General features: G+C 48.8%; 1 protein-coding gene across 3 annotated transcripts in view; it reads right to left on the reverse strand.

The window, feature by feature from the left end:
* Positions 1–22,653, reverse strand: part of ITPR1 (inositol 1,4,5-trisphosphate receptor type 1) — a 321,821-nt gene that overhangs the window by 63,682 nt on the left and 235,486 nt on the right. For all 3 annotated transcript variants that reach the window (XM_045530791.1, XM_045530793.1, XM_045530792.1), the window contains 5 exons: positions 11,950–12,130; positions 10,233–10,486; positions 3,989–4,189; positions 2,335–2,445; positions 203–298 (listed from right to left, as the gene is read on the reverse strand). In XM_045530791.1, the coding sequence (XP_045386747.1) occupies positions 203–298; positions 2,335–2,445; positions 3,989–4,189; positions 10,233–10,486; positions 11,950–12,130 (843 nt within the window). The remainder of the gene's footprint in view (positions 1–202; positions 299–2,334; positions 2,446–3,988; positions 4,190–10,232; positions 10,487–11,949; positions 12,131–22,653) is intronic.

A 22,653-nucleotide genomic window follows, 5' to 3' on the forward strand; every position in this document is an offset into this window, starting at 1 on the left:
GCACGCTCAAGGGAGAGGGCAAAACACCAGGCATTCAATCCAATACTTCACTTCTCAGTGAAGGGGCTGAGTTAAATGTTCTCTATACTTCTGATTTGGGAAATCTTCAAGAAAGCTCAAGGAAGCAGACCCTCTGTTCTGCCCCAAACACTGCTCTGATGCTCCTTGGTGCCAAGGTCAGGGGCTCGGTCTCCCAACTCACCAGTTCCTTGGGCCTCATGTTATAAAGAATCCTCTCTGCGTTTTCACTGTCATGCCTGCTTTCCATTATGGCCAGGAGCAACTTGGAGGCATTGTTCTAGTTGGAAAAACAAAGGGAGAGCACATGTAGAGGGGCTGCTCGGGTGACTGGCCTGGGTGCACGTGCCCATGGACAAGCCCTGCATCAAGTGCATCAAAAACCACCCGCACCAGGCAGAGGATGTGCCACTGCAGACCCCAGAAACGTGTGCAGAATCTGATTTGGGTCAGAGAGGCACGTATTTGTTCAGGCATATTTGTTCGCTGGTATAAGTCTGAGCAGACACTGGAAACTTCAACATGGGTGCTTGTGAATGCCCTGTCACCCTCATGATGACAGTGGTCAAGAAGAACCTGCTATACAGAATCACGATGCCTTCAGGGTGGGTGTAGTTACAAACTCTGTTATTCAGAGTTGCAGGCCAGAGAAGACAGGTAATAAAGATAATTCCTTCCTGTCTTAAAATGTTTCTATCAGCCCTCATGACCCCCAATGCTATAACAAGAGTACAGCAGATAATAATTAACGAAAGTGAGCCGAAGAAACGCTGTATGCATGCCCACTCTTAACTTCCCATTACACTGCCAACGTGCACCTGTCCACACCCTGCACGTCCTGGCTTGACCTCGTGTTAGGCCCTGGGCCTATCATCTGCATGCTTCCTTGTGTACAGGACTCAAAAGTTGTTTTCTGTTTTTAGGGGAAGGGGATCTTTTTCCTCCCCAAACTTAGGTCACAGCAGTTCAGTCAGGTTGCTGTGTTATCACACGGCAGGAATTTCTATAATAATCCACAGATTACTGGATTAGTTGAAAAAGTCACTGAAATGCTGACAGGAGCACATGAAATTCTCATTGTGTCCTTTCTGATAAATCGTAGCCAGGTACATGAGCTTGGATGATTTAAGTCAATTCTAAGACAAAATTTGTCAAAATGAGTTAAAAAATAGCAAAGAAAAAAAATCCATTCAAACCATACCCAAATCAATTATTAGACTCTCAGTTCTAAATACCAAAGAAAAAATAAAAATAACTGTGCTATTCCTGTGGATTTTTGTTAACACTCTCTCTAATGTTCTTTCCTGTGCCACCCTCCAAGCAATAAACACAGATCAGCTTTTCAGCTAGACCCTGTGGTTCTGGACTCCCTCATGATGATGAGGTGCGGAGTGCCGTGTGTGGCTAAGGACGATCTCAACATGCCCCAACACGGGAGCAGTTAAAAAGGAAATGTGCCCAGTAGGACCAACATGTTTCAAAACACACTTTGGACACTTGAGGGGTTGCAAGTTCAATTCTTAGAATTGAATCTTTGGATTCTTACAGAACCTTCGGAGCCCCTAAAGAGGGTGATGATTATGAGGGGAATATGTAAGAAATCAGTATTTGGAGTGGTATCTCAGCTTCTTACATATCCAAGAGGCTAGCTTGTAAACGCAGCAGCTTAGCACCTCGAAGTCACTACCTGTGCTCCATAAGCCATGTGAGCGCTACGGGCAGCCGTGTGTCGGTGGCTTGCGCGTCAGCCACCTGCCGTCCTCTGTTTGTACACAGTTCAGACAAACACAGCAGGGGCCCATAGGCACATGGTTGGTCAGTGTAATTTTCCTTATTTCAAACCAACATTATTAACCATCCTTCTGCTAAATCAATAACAGAATAGAAAAAAAGTGTTCCCTTGATTAAGTAAAAATAGATTTTGTTTTTGCCCTAGATAGGCTTAGCTGTACTATTCTTCAAGTGGCCCTTTTTCGTCACAGGGGGAAAAATACCAAATATAGAGAAAATGGAGTTTCCATTTCTCTCTTTGGGCCTTTCAGAACCAAGGCTTCAGCACTTGGATACTGTTTGAATTTGTTTCTCAGCTTTGAGTGAGCAGTCTTCATTCCAAGTGACCTTCCTAAGACCTTTATTTGGAAGGGAAAGGTTGAAGTTACACATTTTCAGGACTTGCAACTTGGATTATTCATTGGGTTTAAAAGAACAGTGTTTAATATTTAGTGTCACCACAGTGACCATATCACATGCCGAGGCAAAAACACAAAAGCAACTGTTGCCACATGCTGCTGCCTTTTGCTTTCAGTTCCTACTTGCCTTCAGTTCTAACACAAGGTCCATCCTCTTCTTTCCCAAAGGGTTGATGTCATTAAGAATCAGGGCTGTGATGATGTCGATGCCATTGGATTCATGGGTGGCTATGCAGTTCTGAGCAAAGACACACACAGACATTTACACAAATGCTGGTCATAAATCAGACGTCAAAGGCTGACAGGCTGACCTGCTATTTCGACACAGTGCTCACCACTCCCGGTAATGTCTCTAGGGGAGAGCTGCAAATTTTCCGTGAGAAAGTGGTAAAAATAAAAGACAGATGAAAATCTCTAGTTTCAGAATTAACAGTAAACAGTAGGAAAGTCCCCATGCACTGTAACTGGTAACTGATAAATTGGTCGTGTCTAATCCAAATCGTGCAAGCACAGTTGGCTTTTGTTCTTAAAGGAAAATATGGTGTGTGACTGATAACCGGGTTCTGAGTCCTTTTTCCCCTTTCAAGGTGTGTTCCGTTCTCTCTACATCACTCACTTTTCACATTTTGTACTTTAGCATAAAGGCTTAAGCTTGGAAAGCAAGTTTCCTGTTTCACGCACACAATATCAGAATTAATCATCTCCCCCCAGGTACCATCCCCATCTGCAGCACGACCCACTCCGGTCTGCTCCTTTCAACAGGCCTGTTTGGCAGAAAAGCAAACTTGAGGTAACAAGGAAATTCGCTTAGATGTCAAATAAAGCCTTTCCCCCAAGCCTGTTGTATTTTTTTGTTCCTTTTCATTTTAACTAGGACTACACCATCTGCTTCATCAGGGAACCAGGAGCGGAAAATGGATCTGACAAAATGTTGTCCTCACGTTCACAGACAACCAAGACCAGGTTTTTAATAGGCAGCGAGTTGTCTCCCATAAACTGTTCTTTTCCTCTGAATTAAGGTCCTGGCTCCCTAAGTAACACAGACGCTCATACCTTCCCTGGCCACTGAGTTTAGAACTGGCCATTTTAAGCCTAGACCCACCCTCTCCAGCCAGGACAAAGCTATAATTTGGAGTTAAAAATCAGGCTCATCTCAGCACCGATGCAAAAAACTCACAAAATCTTCAAGATACCATGTACGAGTGATGTCTCTACTCGAGAAAAGAAACTACTGGATTCTACTCCAAATACATACTTCTTGAGAGGCCAAAGTCAAGACCAATTGGTCTTTCTTTTCCCTGAATGTCCACGGTGTTAAAAATGTCCTCATGTTACTTTCAAGCTGTCTTGTGGAGCAATTTTCTTCTCCCTAGTTAGGTTTAAACCCCCTTCCGGTAGCCACCCTTTGACTTTTCCTGGTATTTAAGACAGATCAGTGTCATCTGGTTCTAATTTCACCCCCACTTTATTATCTACCCCTAAAAGTCAAGTTATAGTTGGACATTCAAACCAAACCAAACCAAACCAAACCAAGCCATATCAAGCCAAGTGCAGAGACCAAGAACAGCCTCTCCGATGCCCACCATTAGTAAAGTTCTGAAGTGTAATAAAGCACCACGGCTACTTTCTGACCACTGAAAGCAGTCAGAAAGGCCTTCAGTCCTACTGACTCCCGGGGCTCATGGGCCGATGCCACATGACTTCTGAACTAGTCTCTGTCAACATTTCCAAAATGAGAAACTGACTTTCTTTTTTTCCATCCCCAGTACAAACGGAGTTACCTGGTTCTCGTGGCAAGGTCCTTGGCAGTATTCGGTCAGACTCTCCAGGGTTTGGTTGATAAGAGCTACGTTCTTTTCGTTTATATACAATCCGAGAAGACCAAGGCCTCCAGTCGTGCTTCCACAAATGCAGTCCAGAAACTGCAGCGTCTCACACACCAAGTTGTAGTTGGTCTTGTTATTTTGGCAACGAAGGAAGTTCTGTAATTGGGCAGTCCCCAGGTTGGGAAGCAAAGACAGAGGGAAGGAGGAAAACAGCATTTATCCTGCCATCTTGACTGTCTCTAATCGCTTGGCACCCTGGACTGATCAGCGATTATGCAGAGAGATGCAACATGAGTTGGCCCAGTCCCCCACGATGGTCACCCAGTGAACTCGGTCTATGGCAATGGCTGCCAACACCGTGGCCTGCTCGCCAGGGCGTCTTTACATGGAATGTGGCACTCCTCCATGAGGGCCGCTTCGGACACCTATACTCTTTTTCAGTCCTCATTTCTCCACTTCCTTCTTACCCCTTCTCTGCACCTGCCCAGCCCAGCCCCCTTCCATCAGGTGTTAAGTTCAGAGGCATCTGACATTTCCAAGTGCAGTGGTTCTGTTGAAAAGATGATGGCGCGATCTGGATGCTGAAGGCCCAGAGCCCAGTACTGGGGACAGTCAGCCATAAAAGGAGGTGTGATCAGCATGGCGGGAGCCTGCACTATCTTGTTTGGCTACTTCCATTATGAAAGGAAGGGGTGAGCGTAAGTAAGTGTGTGTGCACTTGTGCCTGGGGGTGTATTCTGCAGGTAAACTTGCAATGTTAGCAAGAGACACAGGAGCAAGATACGTCTCTCAACAAAATAAAGCCACATTCAACCGCCTCATAAAGTATTTTGATGAAATTTTTGTCAGAGACTCCAATAATCTGTTCATTAAAAAACAGCAAACATTAACTCTATTCTTTTTCTCACAGTCATAAAATTGACACATATTTAACACAGAAAATGGGTAATACAAAAGGATATAACCAAAAGACAAAACAGATGTAATCTCTGACCCGGTAATTCTACTCACAAAGTATGTACTGGATGTTCACTATAGCACCATTTGTAACAATGAACTGGGAAAAACCTAAATGCCCATCGACTGGGAAGTAGTTAAATAAATTATAGTATATCAATATCATTCAATATTATAAATTAGAAACACTTAATAGATCCATGTGTGTCAATATGGAAAGGCCTCTAGAAAATACAGTTAAAAAAAGGCCAATAGATTAATATGTACATCAAATCCTTCCATTCAAATACATAGAAAAAGGACTGGACTGATACAGTCGAAACCAACAATAGTTCTCTATGGATAGAAGAGAGGTAACTCATAGCTAAACACTTATTTTCATTTGAGCCTTTATAAAAAGAATATATTCAAGTATTCCTTGTATAATTAAGACATGTGTGAATACACAGATTAAAAGCTGGAAACCAAGCTCAATGTTCTACTCAACAAGCAAACCGCTTTCCCCCCGACCCCAAACTTAACCTAAGTCCCTTTCACTCAATAACAAGTTCAGGGCCTGGTGGGAGGTGGAGGAAAAACAGATGATTTTGGACCACTGTGTAGGCTTTCATAAGGTGATAGAGTGTTTCTCTAAGAGCTGGAGGAGAGTTTTACAGTCATTCCTACGTTGCTCCAGGTCCTAGAGGGAAGACGCTACCCCTCTGAGCCCCTCACCTTGCAGGGGTGGAGGAGGAATGCTCGGGACCAGGGCAGCTGTGGAGAGGGCCAGCTGGCCAAGGCCGAAATTCACAGCGTGGCCCTCAAGGCCCACCTGCCTCTTTAATTCTTGTGTCACTGCTCCCACCATGCCCCGCTATCTTTGGTGACATCACTGCTCACACCATGCCCTCTCTGCTCGGTGACATCATCGTCCCACCACACCCCTCTCAGCTCAGTGACGTCATTGCTCCCACCACGGCCCTCTGACTGGCAGCAATGCACTTCTCCCTGCTGGTCAATCACTTTTCATTCTCTCGCCTCCTGGGCTTCTTCCAGGCGATTCCCTCTGCCCGTCACTCTCTCCGGGCCTCCACCTGATTAACTCCTCTTCCTGCGGATGTGGTCTCTAAAGTCACTTCCAGGAAGCCTTCCCCAACCCTCCAGCCCCACTCCAATGAGATGGGAGCCCTGTACCCCGCTGCTCCCAGCCCCCGGTCACGCTAGGTGACGTGCCTACAGAGATGCCTGTCAGCTCTGCACAGGATCATGCCGATAGCGCGGGATCAGCCCAGCAGCTGGCATGGGCACTGGCTCCTACCAGGTGCTTTATAAACACTGGCTGAAAAAGCCTGAATCAAATGGAGTGGATGCTGGGAAGGCTAACCAGGCCCACATGTTTCAAACTCCCCAGGAAGGGCAGCTGGCTGCCCTGTCTTGAAAGCCTCTCCAGCTGTCACGGTTTTTAGAGTGTCTAGCCCAAATCTCCCTTTCCCTAACTCAGACCCATTTCCTCTCGTGCTTCACAGAAAATGTCACTAAGAGGCACACGGACACTCTTTCTCAGAGAACGGAATTCACCTTTCAACACACACCACCCTGCCTTGTCCGGGGTTGAGAAATCCTGTTCTTTTTGCAGCCTTCCTTAGAGGGACAGGGATCAAGTTGCGATGGGTGGACAGGAAAGGAGGGACTTCAAGTCTGTGCTTAGACAGACGTCAGTGGAGAAAGAGCGAGACCTGCATTCGTTGACCCAAGGGAAAAGCAAAGCCAGCTGCTCGGGGGACGGTCCGAAAGCACATGCAAACTGGTTCCAGAACAGCCCTTCCCGTGCATTTCTGAGTACTGTAAACAAGGCTTGCTTAAGGCAGTAACTGCCCGTTTGGCAAAGTCAAACTTGGTGGTTTTATCTCTACTGAACATTTACCAACAGGAAAGTTAAGGTTATAAATATGACAAGAAACTTTGGGCACAAGCCCAGAGGGTGCTGCTTCAAAAGGCTGGATCCCTTCTCTCTCCGACTTATTCTGAGCTTCTTTATGCTGGGGAGCTGAAAACCCTCTCCCTGTGAGAATGCCTCCTCCCTCCCCGAGGCCCATGAGGGAACCCTGACCCAGTGCTCCACCGCCCTTCCAGGACATCGCCAGCAGGACGGCCTTCGGAGTAGCTGAGTCCTGCTTGAAGCCATTATTTTGAGAACTGGAATCTTACAGGCATCATTTTATCAGAACACGTTTTGTGGGAGTTTTTAAAGATGACTCTAACCTTCATCCTTGTGAACCACGGGTCCAGATCACTGGCTTCCAACTGGGCTCTGCAGAACCCTGGGGGCTCCCTGGAATTCCACCCCTGCCATCCCAGGGGTCTTGTAGGTGAGGGAGGGAAGGAAAGCTCTAGATTCTCTAGTTTCTCCTCTGAACAGAGCAGCTTTGCTCGTATCTGCTGTGCTTAGTACATTTCTGCATAAGATGTTCAAACACAAAGGGTTTCTGTGGCCAAAAAAACTCCAAAAGTTTAACACTCTGAACTGGATAATCTTTATGGTACCTTCAAACATTGAGTTGCTAGATCTTTTTAAAAAAATATATTAAAATTAAAGTATACTATATGCCCCAACCCCCCACAGCACTGTTTCCCACTGAGCAATGTATCAGAGAACCGAGTTTTGGAAGGACTTTATCAAAAGGCACTTCTGCCTGTGGGGTTCTCAGAGCATCAGTTCAAAGGAGAGTTTTTTGAAGAGCTAAGGTATAAAACTAAAAGTCTGAAGACTTCCAAATAAGAAATAACAAACTTGTGCAATTAAAGCCTTACTCTGCTTCCACAGTGGAAGGAAGACAGGTGTGTTGGTGAAGGAGGGAAGGTCAGGGAAAGATGGAAGGCGGAGCAGCCCCTGCAAGCAGAACCCTGCCCAGGAACAAGCATGTTAGCACTGCCCCTCTGACATTCATGGCAGGATTTTACTTAAGGAAGTCTTGTGTTTCAGTAGCTCAGAACTGGGCAGATGTTAGCTCCTCTCAGAAGCTTTCCTGGACCTATGTGTGCTGGGCACTGGGTTGGTTCCCTTCCTCTGTTCCCATAAAACCCGCAGGATCCCAGCATCGCAGCACTTAGCACACTGCACTGCAATCTCCGGTTGGCCCAAGTGACTCCTGCCCTAGACTCATCTCTGCAAGGGGAGGGGTGCAGTCCTATCGCCACCAGTGCTGGGCACAGAGCAGGTGTTCACCCACATTGACTCAATGACGTACACACGCATAGGCATCCCCTCAAAGGTTGGGGGACACCTGCACAGGGGACCAGTGAGGGACACTGACCACCATGCTCAGCCTAGAAACAGCCCCCGCAGCAGGGTGGTGACCCCCCACCCCATCCACAAAGATGCCACAGCCAAGCGGCTCAGGCTTGGCTCTCCATGGGTCGTTCACACTCCCTTGGCCCGTCTCCCTCATGATTCAGGGTATAGACATGTAAGGTGGAGGGCAGACAATGGCAGGGACACAGTGGCCTTCAGACAGAGGGACACCAGCCACTGAGAGGGAATGCAGATCCTGGACCTCTGAGCATGAGGGCTTTGCTCTACCCGACTGAGTGACACGGTCCTGGGTGAGTGGATCTAGGGCTACTTTCTAAGCCCAAAGTAGGAAAGTACAAGCGACTGACAAGAGAAGAAAACTGACAGCCAGGATCCTATACTCAGACGGCGACAGGCATCAAGCAGGAAATGCCATTGGCTGAAATGGGCTGGGCAGAAAGTGCAGAAAGAAGCAACCCCGTCTGCCGGGCCGCTCGCTGGCAACAAACCACGCAGCACTGTGGGTCCAGCGTGGCCAATGGCGGGGTTTGTGTGAAATCCCTGCACTTTTACATATGAGTCAGATCTGGCCAGTCGATGACCTCAGATAGGAGATTTTTTTTTTTTTTTGAAGTTCAGGATCTTCAGACCAATTTTATTAAACATAAAAACCACAGGAAAGTATTAATGCAGATTTCTCCTGGTTCCATTTTAATGTTCTGCCTTACTGTTTGACAATGTAATTTTTTACTCAGCTAATCACACATGGATTCTGTGGCAGGTGCTAAGTGAGAGCAAGTCACTGTGGCAGCACCAAATGGTCTGGCCACAGTCGAGGTGGGACAGGCCATCAAGTCACCGGGTAGATAAAGGCAGCCATGCCAATACTTTAAGGCTGCACCTGCCCCTTGCTAGATTTGGACGAGCATCATCTCCTGTCCATACATCATAATCCAAGTACACAAAACTACCACGGCTGACTTGTGTGTCTTTGGAGGAAACATTCCCTTCCATCTTAGAGGAGATGTTCAGACACACTTATTCATTCTCACACCATGCTGGCAAAAAGGGGTGGTCCCCCCTAGGTCCAAAAGTTGGCAACAAAACCAAGCAGTGGCCAAGGACCCAGTGTCCCAGCGTGCTTCTCCTGGGCAGTGAGGGACCTCCACAAACCCAGGCCCATTCGGGAGGAAGAAGCAGATCTCTGGAATCCATCCTTGGCCCTTCCTAAGTAGCCTTTGCTGCTGGGAAGCCTGGCCAGGGAGGTAACATGCCCTCCGTCTCTCAGTGTTTGGGTGACAGCAGGAGCTCTAGCACCGGACTGCCCGGGTTCAAGTCCCAGTTCTGCACTCCCTACCTGGGTCCCCTGCTCCTCGGTTTCCTCGCCTGTGAAGTATAATGACATAAGCGATGCATAGCATCCAGGATATCATAAGTACCGGATAAAACTTGGCCATTGTTATCATCCACAAACAATAACAAAATGAACGAAAGATTTCTGGAATCATCAGTTCAGCAAAGATTTTGGAGTCCCTGTTTGTGTAAAACACTGAGAGGCAGCCATTTCATTCATCCAACCAACAAATACTTAATTAGAACTTTTTATGTATCTGATTCTGTAAACCTATCATATTTAATATATTTAATTAGCCATCCATCCATCCAATTTTTACCTGAGCACCTAGATGCCAAACAGTGGCAGGCTACGAGACACACACAACACTTAACAGACACATATGGGCACCTGTACTGGTGAACCAGTCACGTGGTCCCTGACTCTGGGGACAGTGGGGAAGACAGACAGGAGACACACCAGCCCATCAGCCGCCTAGTCTTTCACATCAGAGAACCCGGCTCGATCCTCAACTCAAGCAACCTGGCCAAAGTGCGGGGAGCTGAGCCGTCAGAGGAAGCCGGGCGCCGGTGGCCCTGCCCGCCCCCCCTCCCTGCACGCCCCCGCCCGGCCCTCACCTGCAGGTCTCGGTTGTGGTTTTCGCACAGGAGCTGCAGGAAGCGGAGGATGGGCTGCATGATGGTGATGACCGCGCTCATCTCCAGGTCGTCCTTGGTCTTGTCGGCCGTGGCCTGGGTGCCCTCCCCGGCCTGGTAGTGGTCGTCGGGGTCGGCCTCCCTCCTGAAGGTGCTGAAGGCCTTCCTGGTGGCAGCGGATGCCTCCAGGAGCTGATCCCGAGCCTCTTCCGTTATCTGTGTCGTGGGCTCTTTAGCTAGAAGGCAAGCGTCAGACAGTCGGTGCTACCGAACCCCAGGAGCGCTACTCACTGCACCGAGGATGACATTCAGAAACCTAAGGTCCTGTGTCCACTGGAGGTCCTCAAGGCTGGCAGAACACTCCAAGAAGTCACCATCTTCTCTCGGTCCTTAGACAGCATGAAAGCTGAGTCAAGCCTGCAGCTGTACTTGTTCTAACGCTTCACTGATGATTGCACATGTTTTAGAGGAAAAGCCTTCGTTCAGGTTCTGTCAGCCTCACAAGTCTAAGGCTCTGGGCCCCAGCTCCTCCTCTGTACAAGGGGGGGCACTGGTGAATTCTACCCTGAGAGGGTGCCTGACAGATTCAACACAATGCTACTAACAACAGCAATGACTGCCACTGTAACAGCTGACTGACCCTTTACCAGGTGCCAAGGCACCATGATCAAGCGCTCTGTGTGTGTTATCTCATCTCATCCATCTGCAGAATAACCCTGTGAGGAAGCTGTGGCACCACAGTCAGCAGCATCTGCAGCCAGATGCCTGGGTTCAAACGCTGGCTCCACTGCCTTCTAGCTGCACGTCCTTAACAAGTTCATTACATCTCTGTGTCTCCGCTTCCTCATCTGTAAAATGGGGACAATTTTATCTACCTTGCAGAGTTGACTTGCGTTTTAAATGAACTGACAAACAAAAAGAACCTTGAAGAGTGCCTGATTCATATTAAGTACTTAGTACTCACTTACTCTTCTTCTTTTTCTTCTCCTTAGTCCCATTCTAAACAAGTTGTTCTCAACCAGGGGTGATTTTTGCCCCACACAGGGGACAACTGGCAATGTCTGGAGACGTTTTTAGTTGGGGCTGGGGGTGTGCTACTGGCCGCTACTGGGTAGAGGCCATGTATGCTGCTAAATATCCTACAATGCACAAGGCAGCCTTTATGACAAAGAATTCTCCAAATGTCAACTCTGCTGTGGTTGAGAAATGCCGTTCTAAACTTGAAACGTGAAGCTTAGAGTAGAAAACGTGCTCAAGGCCGTCTGACTCCATAAGTTATGGATCTAGCCACTTCCTGGAACTACTTTTCTTCCAGTGGGATGACGGTTAAAAAGCTTTACAAACTTCAAATACCTTAGAAAATAAGAGAAAATTATCTGACAAAGGACACCCAGTTTGAAAGGACGTATTTCCCCAACTTTCTCTAACGTCACATGGAAATCACAGGAAAAGCATATACATGGACCCCCTGCTAATAAAACCCTAAGCTTGACCAAGAATGTTCATTAATTTATTAAACAAGAAGATCCTCCCACGCAGCAGAACTTCAGCTCAGGTTACTTAAGAAGAATATCAGAACCAGATTTATTTTTTCCTTCTGAAAGCCCAAGTCACAATGCATTTTGGAGTCTAGAAATAATGAAAATGATATTAATAATAACGGGAACAAGGGACTCCTGTTGCTCACAGCCCCGTTTACCTTTTTTCCGTGTGGGAGCCTCCCTGTCCGCCTCATCATCTTTCTTTTTATTTCCCAAGTCACTGGTGTTCACTGTCACCGTGGCTTTGATTTCTTGCTGGGCCACCTTCATTCGGTCGTAAAAGACCTTAAAGAATTTCTCTGACTTCTTATCTTCTGTCAACCGGCAAAAAAAGGAGTGCTAGAAAGGAAAACCCATAGGTTTTCAACACTGTAACAGACTAGTTACCAAGCCCCACTCACGACACCAAAACCTAATGGCCATCAGAGCCAGCCGTAAAACCTCACGCACAAGTAATCGAGGGACCAGCATTCAACGCCGCTCCACAAACTATTGCTCTCCGGGGTCTAAGGCCTGAGGTTTTCAACGCAGGGCCTTTAAAACAAACTGCTGTGGCTGGAAGAGTCACGCAGGCTTTGGGAGCATGTAAAGTGTGGTGGGCAGGCTTCAGCCAACTGAGAACAACTCCCTCCCACCCCTGCTCACACACAAAACAACTCCATTAACAACAGAAACAGACTGTATTTTTGGTTATTATTGCAGTCATTTGTTCAAGAACTTCTATGTGCCTCTCCCCTGGAGCACATATACAGATGAGTAAGATGTGCTACCTGCCCATACAGGGCTCGTTAACAGGTCAGGATGACACGTCCATAAGTCAAAATAAACACGTAAGCATCAAGTGCTCAGGAAGCTACAACACGATCGTATTAGAGAAGCTCAGAGCTGGTGTGGATGACGTTGGGCTGGAGTGATCCCAAAATCTTCATGAAAAAGGTGATTTTCAAATCAGGCCTCAAAGGACAGGTAACAGTGGTTAGATGAAGAAGCTCAAAATTAACAGGTATGTCGCCTCTTGGACCTTTGTTTTTGGACCTACTGCAAGCAATAGTGTACACTGTTGATGTAAAAACACAATATGGTATCTCAACTTCATTTATGAGTATTTGCTTTTCACCCCTTTGCAAACATCCTGTTGTTGCAAATTATTTACATAAAAATACAATACAGTCATTTCCAGAGGAATAAAACAAAGCTCTAAACAATGCATGATATTTACTGCTCCCCATTGGATCTTTCTGCCAATTTCAGATGCTCCCATTAGGAAAGACGGCCCTTCTCTACAGGAGGGAGCCCTCAGCTTCCAGTCTCAGAAAGGACTCAAATCTCAGCAGGCTGTCGAAGCCCCCCAAGTCCCACACTGGATTCAGCAGGCCCTAGGGGCCACCAGGCCTCCATCTGCCAGCGTGCAGCTCCATCACCCCGACCCTTCTGGACACCGGCCCACATGCTACCTTGACACTTATCTGTCCCATCTGCGCACAGTGCTCCTCCTGGCCATGTGCTTTCTCCTGCTCTCACTGCTCTTCCTCACCTCTGGCTGTTTCTCACACACAGCACGGACCCATCCTTCCTGCCTGTGCTCCCCGGTTCTCTCGTTTTCCCCCAGCCGCTCCCAGACGCCAGCAGGCAAGTGAACACCACCAGTTCCCCATGCTCAGCCTTGTGGTTCCGTGTGTCACCAAGTCCTCCAAGACCCTCGCTCTGGAACCAGGCTAAGTCTTTCACGTCCTCCTTTGCCCTTTACTGCTTTTTATTTCTATTAGGTTGCCTGCTATTTCATCCACCCGTTCATCCACCTGTCCCCATTGACCCATCCACCCATCCACTATTGCTGTGTGGCTGTCACGACTCGGGCACTGTGTCAGTTACAGGAGAAACCAGTGAGCAAAAAGGGGCCTGGACCCGCCCCCTGAAACCAGCAGGCAGGTGAGGAGAACACAGTGAATCATAACCACCCTAACCGTTTACTAAAACAGCCCTTTGTCCTCATGAAAGCAGCCCCAGGCTGCTGACGCCCGGTGCTGCGGCAGACACCCAGTGCCACTGCCAGGTTCTTCTTGTGTCTCCGCACGAATTCCACCTTCTCAGGGGGCTGTCCCTAAAGCGGCTCCTACCCACTCTCACACGCCCTGTTTTACCTTCTCCCTCGCAATCGAACACTCTGGATGGCACCGTGGTGCCGTTTGTCCCCTGCCTGTCTGCTGCACGCAGAGCGCAGGCGCTAGCGAGGCTGATGCCACACCTGTCTGGGTCCAGGTGCCGCCAGAGCACCCGGAAGAGGACCGGGAGGCACAGCAAGGGCATGCAGTGGAAGATCGAGGATAGCCAGCACTTCACGGCTCCTCCTAGTGGAGCCCCCAGTCAGATCTGTTTCCTACTCAGCGGACGTGACAGAGGTGAATCCCCCAAATAAATTCTAGAAGACCACTCAAACGTGAGAAACCAACTTCCAGTCGTTCTCCTGACAGATCACGCACCACAGACCAAAAAAACAAAAAACAACAACAACAAAAAGAAACACGAGGTATGTGGATGAAGAACTCAACCTCTAGCCACCTTTTTTTTTTTTTTTTTTTTGAGACAAGACAGGGTCTCACTCTGTCACCCAGGCTAGAGTGCCGTGGCGTCAGCCTAGCTCACAGCAACCTCAAACTCCTGTGCTCAAGCGATCCTCCTGCCTCAGCTTCCGGAGTAGCTGGGACTACAGGCATGCACCACCATGCCCAGCTATTTTTTCTGTCTTTAGTAGAGACGGGGTCTTGCTCTTGCTCAGGCTGGTCTCAAACTCCTGACCTCAAGTGATCCTTCCGCCTTGCCCTCCCAGAGTGCTAGGATTACAGGCGTGAGTCACCTCCGCTTTCTTATTGTGACTGAATTTCCCACCAAGACAAGCCATCTGACATCTCCCCACCACAGGGGGTCACGGGGGACTGCCAACTGAAGCTGTGGGCCTGCCAGAAGGTGGCTGCGCAGGACAATTCGCTTCGGTTGCTACCCCAGCGATCTTCTCGTTGCATGGAGGCAGCTTTGAAAGCATTTTGAGACAATCTGGTCATTCAAGACAACAAAAGCACTTCAAGTAAGTAAATAAATAAAGCCCACCATCTGTCATCTGATAGCAGTGCAGCACGGCACACACAGGTAGCCTATGACAAACCACACCGCTTGCCGGCCAGCCAGCTGACCCAACGGCTGTCACCTGACGCTGTCGGGGTAAGGGAAGCTCTTAGGAAACGGGAGAGGGCAAGAGACCAGGGATTCCGTACTGCTGTGCGCTTCTGCCGTGCCGGCGTGCTCATTCTGCACAGGATCCAAAGCAGCTTTATCAACCACGTATGCTCAATAAAATAATAAAATGGACAACAGGGTCCAGAAGACACGAGTAAGCACAGAAAGCTAAAATGGGAAAAGGCTGGGGATTGAAGGATGGGAGAGATGGTTCCGGGGAGTCTCAGGTTTGGCTCCGAGGTCCATGCCTGTTAGAATCAAAAGGAGAAATACAACCAGGGCCTCCACAGAAGGAAAATGCTTCTTAACAGAGGGGTCAGCAGGGCAGACTTTCCGGTCGGACTGCCTGCTCTGGATCCCGGGTCCCTCACCTGCTGGCTCTGTGACCGGGGGCCAGGGGCAGCCTCTACAGACCCACGTGAAGGGGCTGCCACGGTGCCTGCCGCGCGTAGCACGTGCCCACTGATGGTGTTGCTCCCCTACTGCCACTACGTCACTGGGACATGAAAACCCCACGCAGAGGGCGACCCCATGAGCAGCCAGGGCAGGAGAGCAAGGTGGCGAGAGCCGTTTCCAGGTCAGAGAGACTTATAGCTACTGTCACCTTAGAAAGTAACAACATCTGAAACCTGAATCTTCTCATCTGCAAAATGGGCACAATAATAGCACTTCACGGGTGGCTATAAAGGCCCAAAGAGATCACCATAATAATACGATATCTAATATTTACTGATTGCTTATGAGGTGCCAGGAACTCGGGCAAGCCTTCACATGCATTATTTCCTGCAGCAATCTGCTGAGGTATTACAATTATTGTTCCTTTTAGACAGATCAGGGGACCGGACCCTGAAAGACAATGCACATTGTTGTAGCACACCCCCAAGACACCCAAACTGTAAAGAATGCAGCCTCCCCAGGGCACCCAGGTGAAAAGGGTACAACAGAGAGGACAGGCAAGGCCTTAGGCTCCAGGTCTCCTGGAAGATACCCTAGAAAGATACTCCCAGCCAGGCATGGTGATGTACATGTAGTCCCAGCTACGCGGGAGGCTGAAGCAGGAGGATCGCTTCAGCCCAGGAGTTTGATGCCAGCCTGGGCAACATAGCAAGACCCTGTCTCTAAAAAAACAATAAAAAATACACTCTGGAAGGAAGAAGTTTGGTTTCCACAAGGGAAGCAGTGGTATCTTCTGTGAGAGCAGAAGCAGAAATGACAGCAGTGTGGGTGAAGAACCAAGACACCTCCCCTGAGAAGGAAAGGGTGCCATGGGAGAGGAGGGAGGCTGAGGAACGGGGGTCCTCAGTCAGGGGCTTCTGGAATGGCCTGGCTGTGGCTGCTGGAGGCATTCCCCTGCCATCTCTGATATCTGGTGTTGCCAAGACTTAGCGAGACCAGGGCCCTGCACAGTCCATGGACCTGTTCATTAATCCTCTTTCTGTAATAATGTATCTGCAGGGCTTGGGAGGGGGAGCGGCAACGTCCTGCTCGGGGCTGTATCTCTAGGTGCTGGCGGGACCTGGGACCAGAGCAGGTGGGCGCAGAGCCTGCCAGTCCGCAGGCTCTTGACACGGGGCCTCTGCACATGGCTAGGTGCCCACTTCCCTTGTTCAGCTCCTCGACCCTCCCCCAGCACCAAGAGCAAACCCTCACAGAGAGATTTTACTTTTCCAAACTTTTCACTCCGGGCCACCCGGCGGGTGGGGGAGGTAGCCCTTCAACATAAATCTGGCCTAGAGCAGGCAACACTGGTTGATGGTTCAGAGAAATCAAAACGGTGGCTGCCTCTGGGGGATGTGAGTGGGAAGTGAGCACAAAGGGGAACAAGAGAACTTTCTGGAGTGAAAGAGACATCTTGATCAGGCTGGTGGTTACACTAGAATAATGGCTCCCTCAAAGACGTCCATGTCCTAATCCTTGGAAGCTGTGAAGATGTTACCTTGTATGGCAAAGGGGAATTAAAGTCGAGGATGGAATAAAGGCTGCTAATCAGCAGAGAAATTAGCCTGGATTCTCCAGGCGGACCCAATGTAATCACAGGGGTCTTTAAAAATGGGAAAGCAAGGCAGAAGAGGAGGACGGAGAGATGCAACATCAGGAGGGCTCCACTCGCCCCTGCTAAATTAGAAGATGGAGGAAGGGGCCTTGAGCCAAGGAGCGTGGGCGGCTGCTAGAAATTGGAAAAGGCCAAGGACACGGTCTCCCCTGGAACCTCCAGAGAGGGACACAGCCCTGCTGACCCCTTAACTTCAGGCTGGTAAGATTCACATTGAACTTGTAAAACAATAAATTTGGTTACTTTTAAGCCGCTAAGTTTGTAGTAATTTGTTATAGCAGCCCCAGAAAACTAAGACAACAGGTATAAAACCATTTGCCAAATCTAATCACTCTACATTTAAAATCTGTGCATATTATTACATGTAAATTGTATCACAATAGAGAGGGAAGAGAAAGTCAGCTTTGATCCCAGAGAGCGAGGGAGCTAGGTAGAGCTGTCCAGGCAAGGGGCCACCTGCAGAGGCCACCAACCCAACAGAGGGGGCGTCTACCTTCCCCACGGCTGACCTGTCCTCATCCTCCCGTTATCTCCAAATCGTATTTGATTCCAAAGCCCTTTTCATATATGCTGTCTCATCAGAGTCTCAGGAGATCGCCAAGATAGATATCATCATTATAATGTCTGTCACATTATAGACGAGGGAGCTGGGGTTAGAGCAGGTCAGTGACCTGTGGCAAAGCCACGACAAACCCTCCTTCTCCTCCCCCCTGCCCGCGTGTTTAGCCAACACAAAGACAAGCAGCTCCAGTGGCCAGGCAGGAGCAGAAGGCTGGGGAGGAGAAGGAAACGGAGCTGGTGGGGGCAGATCCTCAGCGCCAGTCCCTGACAACACGTCTGCCCTTGACATGCTTTAAGGAAGGGACAGGGGCGGGATGAGGCAGTGACTGCTGGCCGTGGCCATCTCCATGCGGCTCTGGAGGGCGGGTGGTGGGGGCAGGAGGCACAGCCACTGTAAGCCAAGCTTCAAAACCAAAAAAAAGAGTTAAGAGGACACAGATCACAGAATGCTGCGGCTGGAGGCATTCTATTCCAGTTTCCAAATGCCTTTCCCAGCAGGGAAACCTGCTCTCTCCCCTCCCCAAACACCATCTTAGATAAAGAGCCCCGGTAGGAGAGAGACAGGAGAATGCTGGGTTTGAAACAGGGCCAGGAGGATCCTCCCTCCCGCCAGCGAAACAACTCCTTGGAACTCAAGGGCTCTGCAGAACAGCATTAAAAACGACCACAGTAGTTCATCCCTCCACATTTTACAGACGTGGAAACTGAGGCCCAGAAAGGGAAAGGAACTTGCCAAGGCCATATAGAACCTCCCTCTCCTGACTGCCCAAGCCAGCTGCTTTTGACCACGTCTCGCTGGGGTTAGTGGAAACGACAGCCTGAGTTAACATTCTTGCCCACAGATAATCGTCAAATGGACATTTTCCCTGCCTGGGGTTGACTGAGCTGTATAGGGGCCACCGAATCAGGGCCTTAGATTAAAAGAATAATAAAACTACCTTTTCAGATCAGTCTTGAAAATAATAAAATATTGCTCAAGTAGCCTGGCAGCTACCTACTACCTGTCCCCCACCCCTAAGTCTGTGCAAAGAAACAGCATGGTTTGTGACAAGCTGCCTAGCCTCAGAACCAGAGGTCGGGGCCAGCGAATAGTGGCAGCTACCCTGGAGGCAGCAGGAAGGCAGGGGGCAGGGTGGGGTGGGGTGGATACTCCTTTCTTTAGGTGCAAGAGGTCACAGCCTCAGTTAGACGGTGTGGGAAAGGGGTGCTGGGGAGAAGAATAGTGGGAGATACAAGCCTTTTCCATGACCTGGACACATACCCAGGAAGGTAAGTGAAGGAACTAACAAACTTCCATATCAAGAAGGCACCTTTCCCAGAATTCAGGAACTTCGAGAGAAGACAAGCCTTGTACTCCAAGGATTATGATGCTCCTGGAATGTGAGCCAGCCTGCCTGTACCTGGTGGGGCTCGAAGCCATTGTGATGGGAGGGGAGGAGCCCCTCTGGGGGCATCCTGGCTGCAGGACAGGGCAGCGGCAGGGAGCAGAGACACTGTGTCCCAGGATGGGGCCTGGTGGGAACAGGCAGGATGGCCTTGGGGCTGCTTAGCCCAGAGTGACCTGACTGCCCTGCCGGACTGATCCTTCCCCAGAGGCAGGCATTTCCACCCTGTAGCTGGTCCACCTTTTAGAAGCATTTACTCTGGGCCTTCAGAGAATCCGGAGAATGAGAGTTTCCGCTTGACTGCCTCGCAAGACATGCCCTGACCAACCCAGCCCGTGACACTCGGCACGGCTGCTCACTTACCTGCTGCAACGTTAGTTAAATTCTCAAGGCCAAATCCAAGAATTTGAAAAATGCGGCTGCTGCACAGTGAGCCCATGCTCATTTCCAAGGGCTGAAAATTCTTCCCTGAAGTCTTTGATTTTTCTCTTTCACTCACACCTGCTGGGGGAGTCTCTGGGACTTGCGGGGATGTCTCCAACCCGTTCCTGCCCAGCTGGACCAGAAGCTCTGCAGGTGACAGAGCCATGTCAATGGCCACCAAGATGAGGGGTTTACCTTGACTCTCTTCCTACACCTGTAGCTGAGAGGTCACCACCTTCCTGGGAATCCTCTCTCTGCAAGTTACATTACAGTCAGTGGCAACTAACGTTTCCAATTCGCCAGGCACTGCCTGAGTGCTTTATACACATTATCTCATTTAATCCTTCAAACTACCCCACGCGGCAGGTGCCGTTATCATCCCCATTTTACAGATGAGGAAACTGAGGCTCCACGAAGTTAGGTAACTTGCCAAGTCATACATCTGGTGAGTGGTGATGGTGCCCGGCACACAAGCTCCATTGCTCTCAACCACCTGCTTTGTTAAACACCTCTCACCTGAGCAAGAGTCCATCCTGCTCTGAACACCTTTTGGCATTTTATAATCCACCCGCCCCTGCCCCTACCCCCTAAGTCTCTCAGAGGCATAAATACAGATTCCTCTCACAGGAAAGAATAGCTGTGGTAGGTACACACATGAATGCCCAAGTTTCCTATGACGTTTAATACATTTGTTAAAATGGGCTCCCAAACAACCTCTTTCTGCTAGTTGAAGGTTTGCCAGGGCTGGAGAGTATAAATCATTAACAAAACCATTGTTATACAATGACTGCTGCAGGTCTTGAGTCCTTTTCTTAGAAACCAACGATAACAATCAAAACTCAAAGATCAGGAACCATGAACTAGGTAATAAAACACACCCAGTCGGGCACGGTGAGCCCCGGAGAACTGGAAGTCAGGAAGCCTTGATTACAGTTTCGGCTCCTTGCTACCCAACCACGTGATCTTGGGCAATTTACTTACGCTCCTTAGTGCCCTGGGTTCTTCACCTGAAAAATGAGGGTCTTACCACCTGTCTTGTCTGCAACACATGGAAGCTGGGGGCCCAGCAAGGTGGCAGTTTTGAAACATTAAGCGTGAAAAACACTTTACTGCTGACCACTATTCAAATGCAAGGTGCCATTGTTATCTAACAATAACAACACTTTCTAAGGAAAGGAATTCGAATGTAAGACAGGCTCCACCAATGCTCTGGCGTTATGCACTGACCAAAGTCTAGTGTCCAAATTACACCCAACGATAAACAATTCCAGATGGTTCTGGAAGGTCAAGATGGCCTCTAAAGTGACAGCAAAACAATGAACAGCAATTCCCGATAGCTGTCACAATGTAGGAAGTTAAAAAAAAAAAAGTCTGGCTGGAATTTCACTAGCTGTAAAAGCCATTCAGATTTCTATACACGTACAGATAAACATTTTTGCTTCCACATCTCAAAGTTTAATATACCCCAAGGCAGAATGCAAGCTTGTGCCAGACCCTCCTCGGAGACAACCCCAAGTCTTTCAACACGACTGTCTTCCAGCATTTTCAACCATTCTTGATTTCGGGAGAAGTTAGATGTATGAAAAGGGTCTAATCATTAATGAAATGGGCATTCAGAATTGAACACTCCCTTGGCATAAATTATCACTCAAAGAAGGAACGTTTTTGCAAAGTGCGATGGGTTTCACCCAGTCAACATTTGGAGCTCTTAGTTTATCGACCTCTCTGAGGATGATCCCAGCTTTCTTGAGTTCAGAAATTATATAAACGTCAAAGCAGAAAGGAAGGGATGGAGTAAAGCAAGTCTGCACTGGAAAGGCATCAACATTTCAACTTCATTTTTCTGAAACAAGGTCCTCCCCCATCCACACTGTAGAGCCACAGTGTGGCTTGATCACTTGATAACATTAAGTATTGATGACTTAGAGACAAACACGCCATTTCAACTCCTCTGCCAGGCAAGGGTTGGGTGGAGGCCCACTGCTGACAGCTGACCCTGAGAGCAAAGGTGGAGGACGAGGAGACCCTCACTCTTATTAATCTGGTCACTGGGCTCTAGGGAAGGGCCTGAGCTCTAAAATCAAGGCCAAAGCTGTGGATCTCTATGATGCTTCCCAGTGAATTAATTCGGTCTTCAGCAAGCAGCAAAGTCCAACCTTTTCTATAGGAACCACTTTTCTCCTGAGACAGAAAGCTTAACACCTCTCCTTTGTTATCTCCCTGTGCCCGCAGGAACCAGCACTTGCTGAGAGACTCTGCCCTGCCTGGCAAGCAGTACGGAGCCCCCACCCTGTGTGGGTCAGAATGCTAAGTGCCACACATATTCATCAATAACATCTCAACCAAAAACTGTGTGCCCTAAAAATAAATGCAGAAGATGCACTCTTACAAAGTCCTTGATTGTGTAGGTAGGCTGGCAGCGACCATGGTCTCCAGCAATATTTAACAGTGAAATCGGACAGATTTCAGGGAGGCAGGCCACTCTGGAAGAACCTGTGACTCTGGCCTAGGAACAAGATGTTAAGGAGACTCCAAGTTTCCTCTGGGTTCAATGATCAAACCTTATGCATGACAAAGGCCAGCACCTTGCGTAGGGGCACACTGGCACCCGTCTGTCTCTTCCAGCCAGAGTGACGAGGAAGAAAATGGGAAGCCTCCAGGAAAAAACGAAGATGACCAGTGGAATGCAAAATAGATGACACCCATAAAAATAAGAGTGGAATAGATGCAACCCACAAATCTGCCTGAAGTGGAAGGAGACTGTGGTAGGGAGCCCCCAGATGAATCCTCCAGAAGCGCAAGGAGGTGTTGCGGCAGCTCTTCAAGCCAACACGTGACTTATAAAAAAGGCACTACGAAGCAAAGGCGAGTTTGGTCAGATCTCAGGAAGGACTTTTGTTAAAGGACTCAGGGAGGCTTTAGAATCTCAGTCCATGGACATCGACCCAACTAGAGAAGAGGGAGTGAGCAATGTGAACTGCACGTCTGGGCCCAAGAGACACACGACAGCCTCTCAAGACGGCTCCAAGGCTGACTCTGTGGCTCAGCTACAAGTATGTTCTGGTGGTTTGGGTGACACTCTCAGGTCCCATCTCGGCCCACTCACAGACTGGCTGTGGGGTCTGTGGCCGGGAGGACCCAGAGGCCTTCTCATCAGGCCCCCAGCCCGTATCGTGAGACCTGAATAGAAAGATGCACAAGGTGCTTGG

This window comes from Lemur catta, chromosome 18, assembly GCF_020740605.2.
Source record: "Lemur catta isolate mLemCat1 chromosome 18, mLemCat1.pri, whole genome shotgun sequence".
In the NCBI taxonomy this organism is placed as follows: Eukaryota; Metazoa; Chordata; class Mammalia; order Primates; family Lemuridae; genus Lemur; species Lemur catta.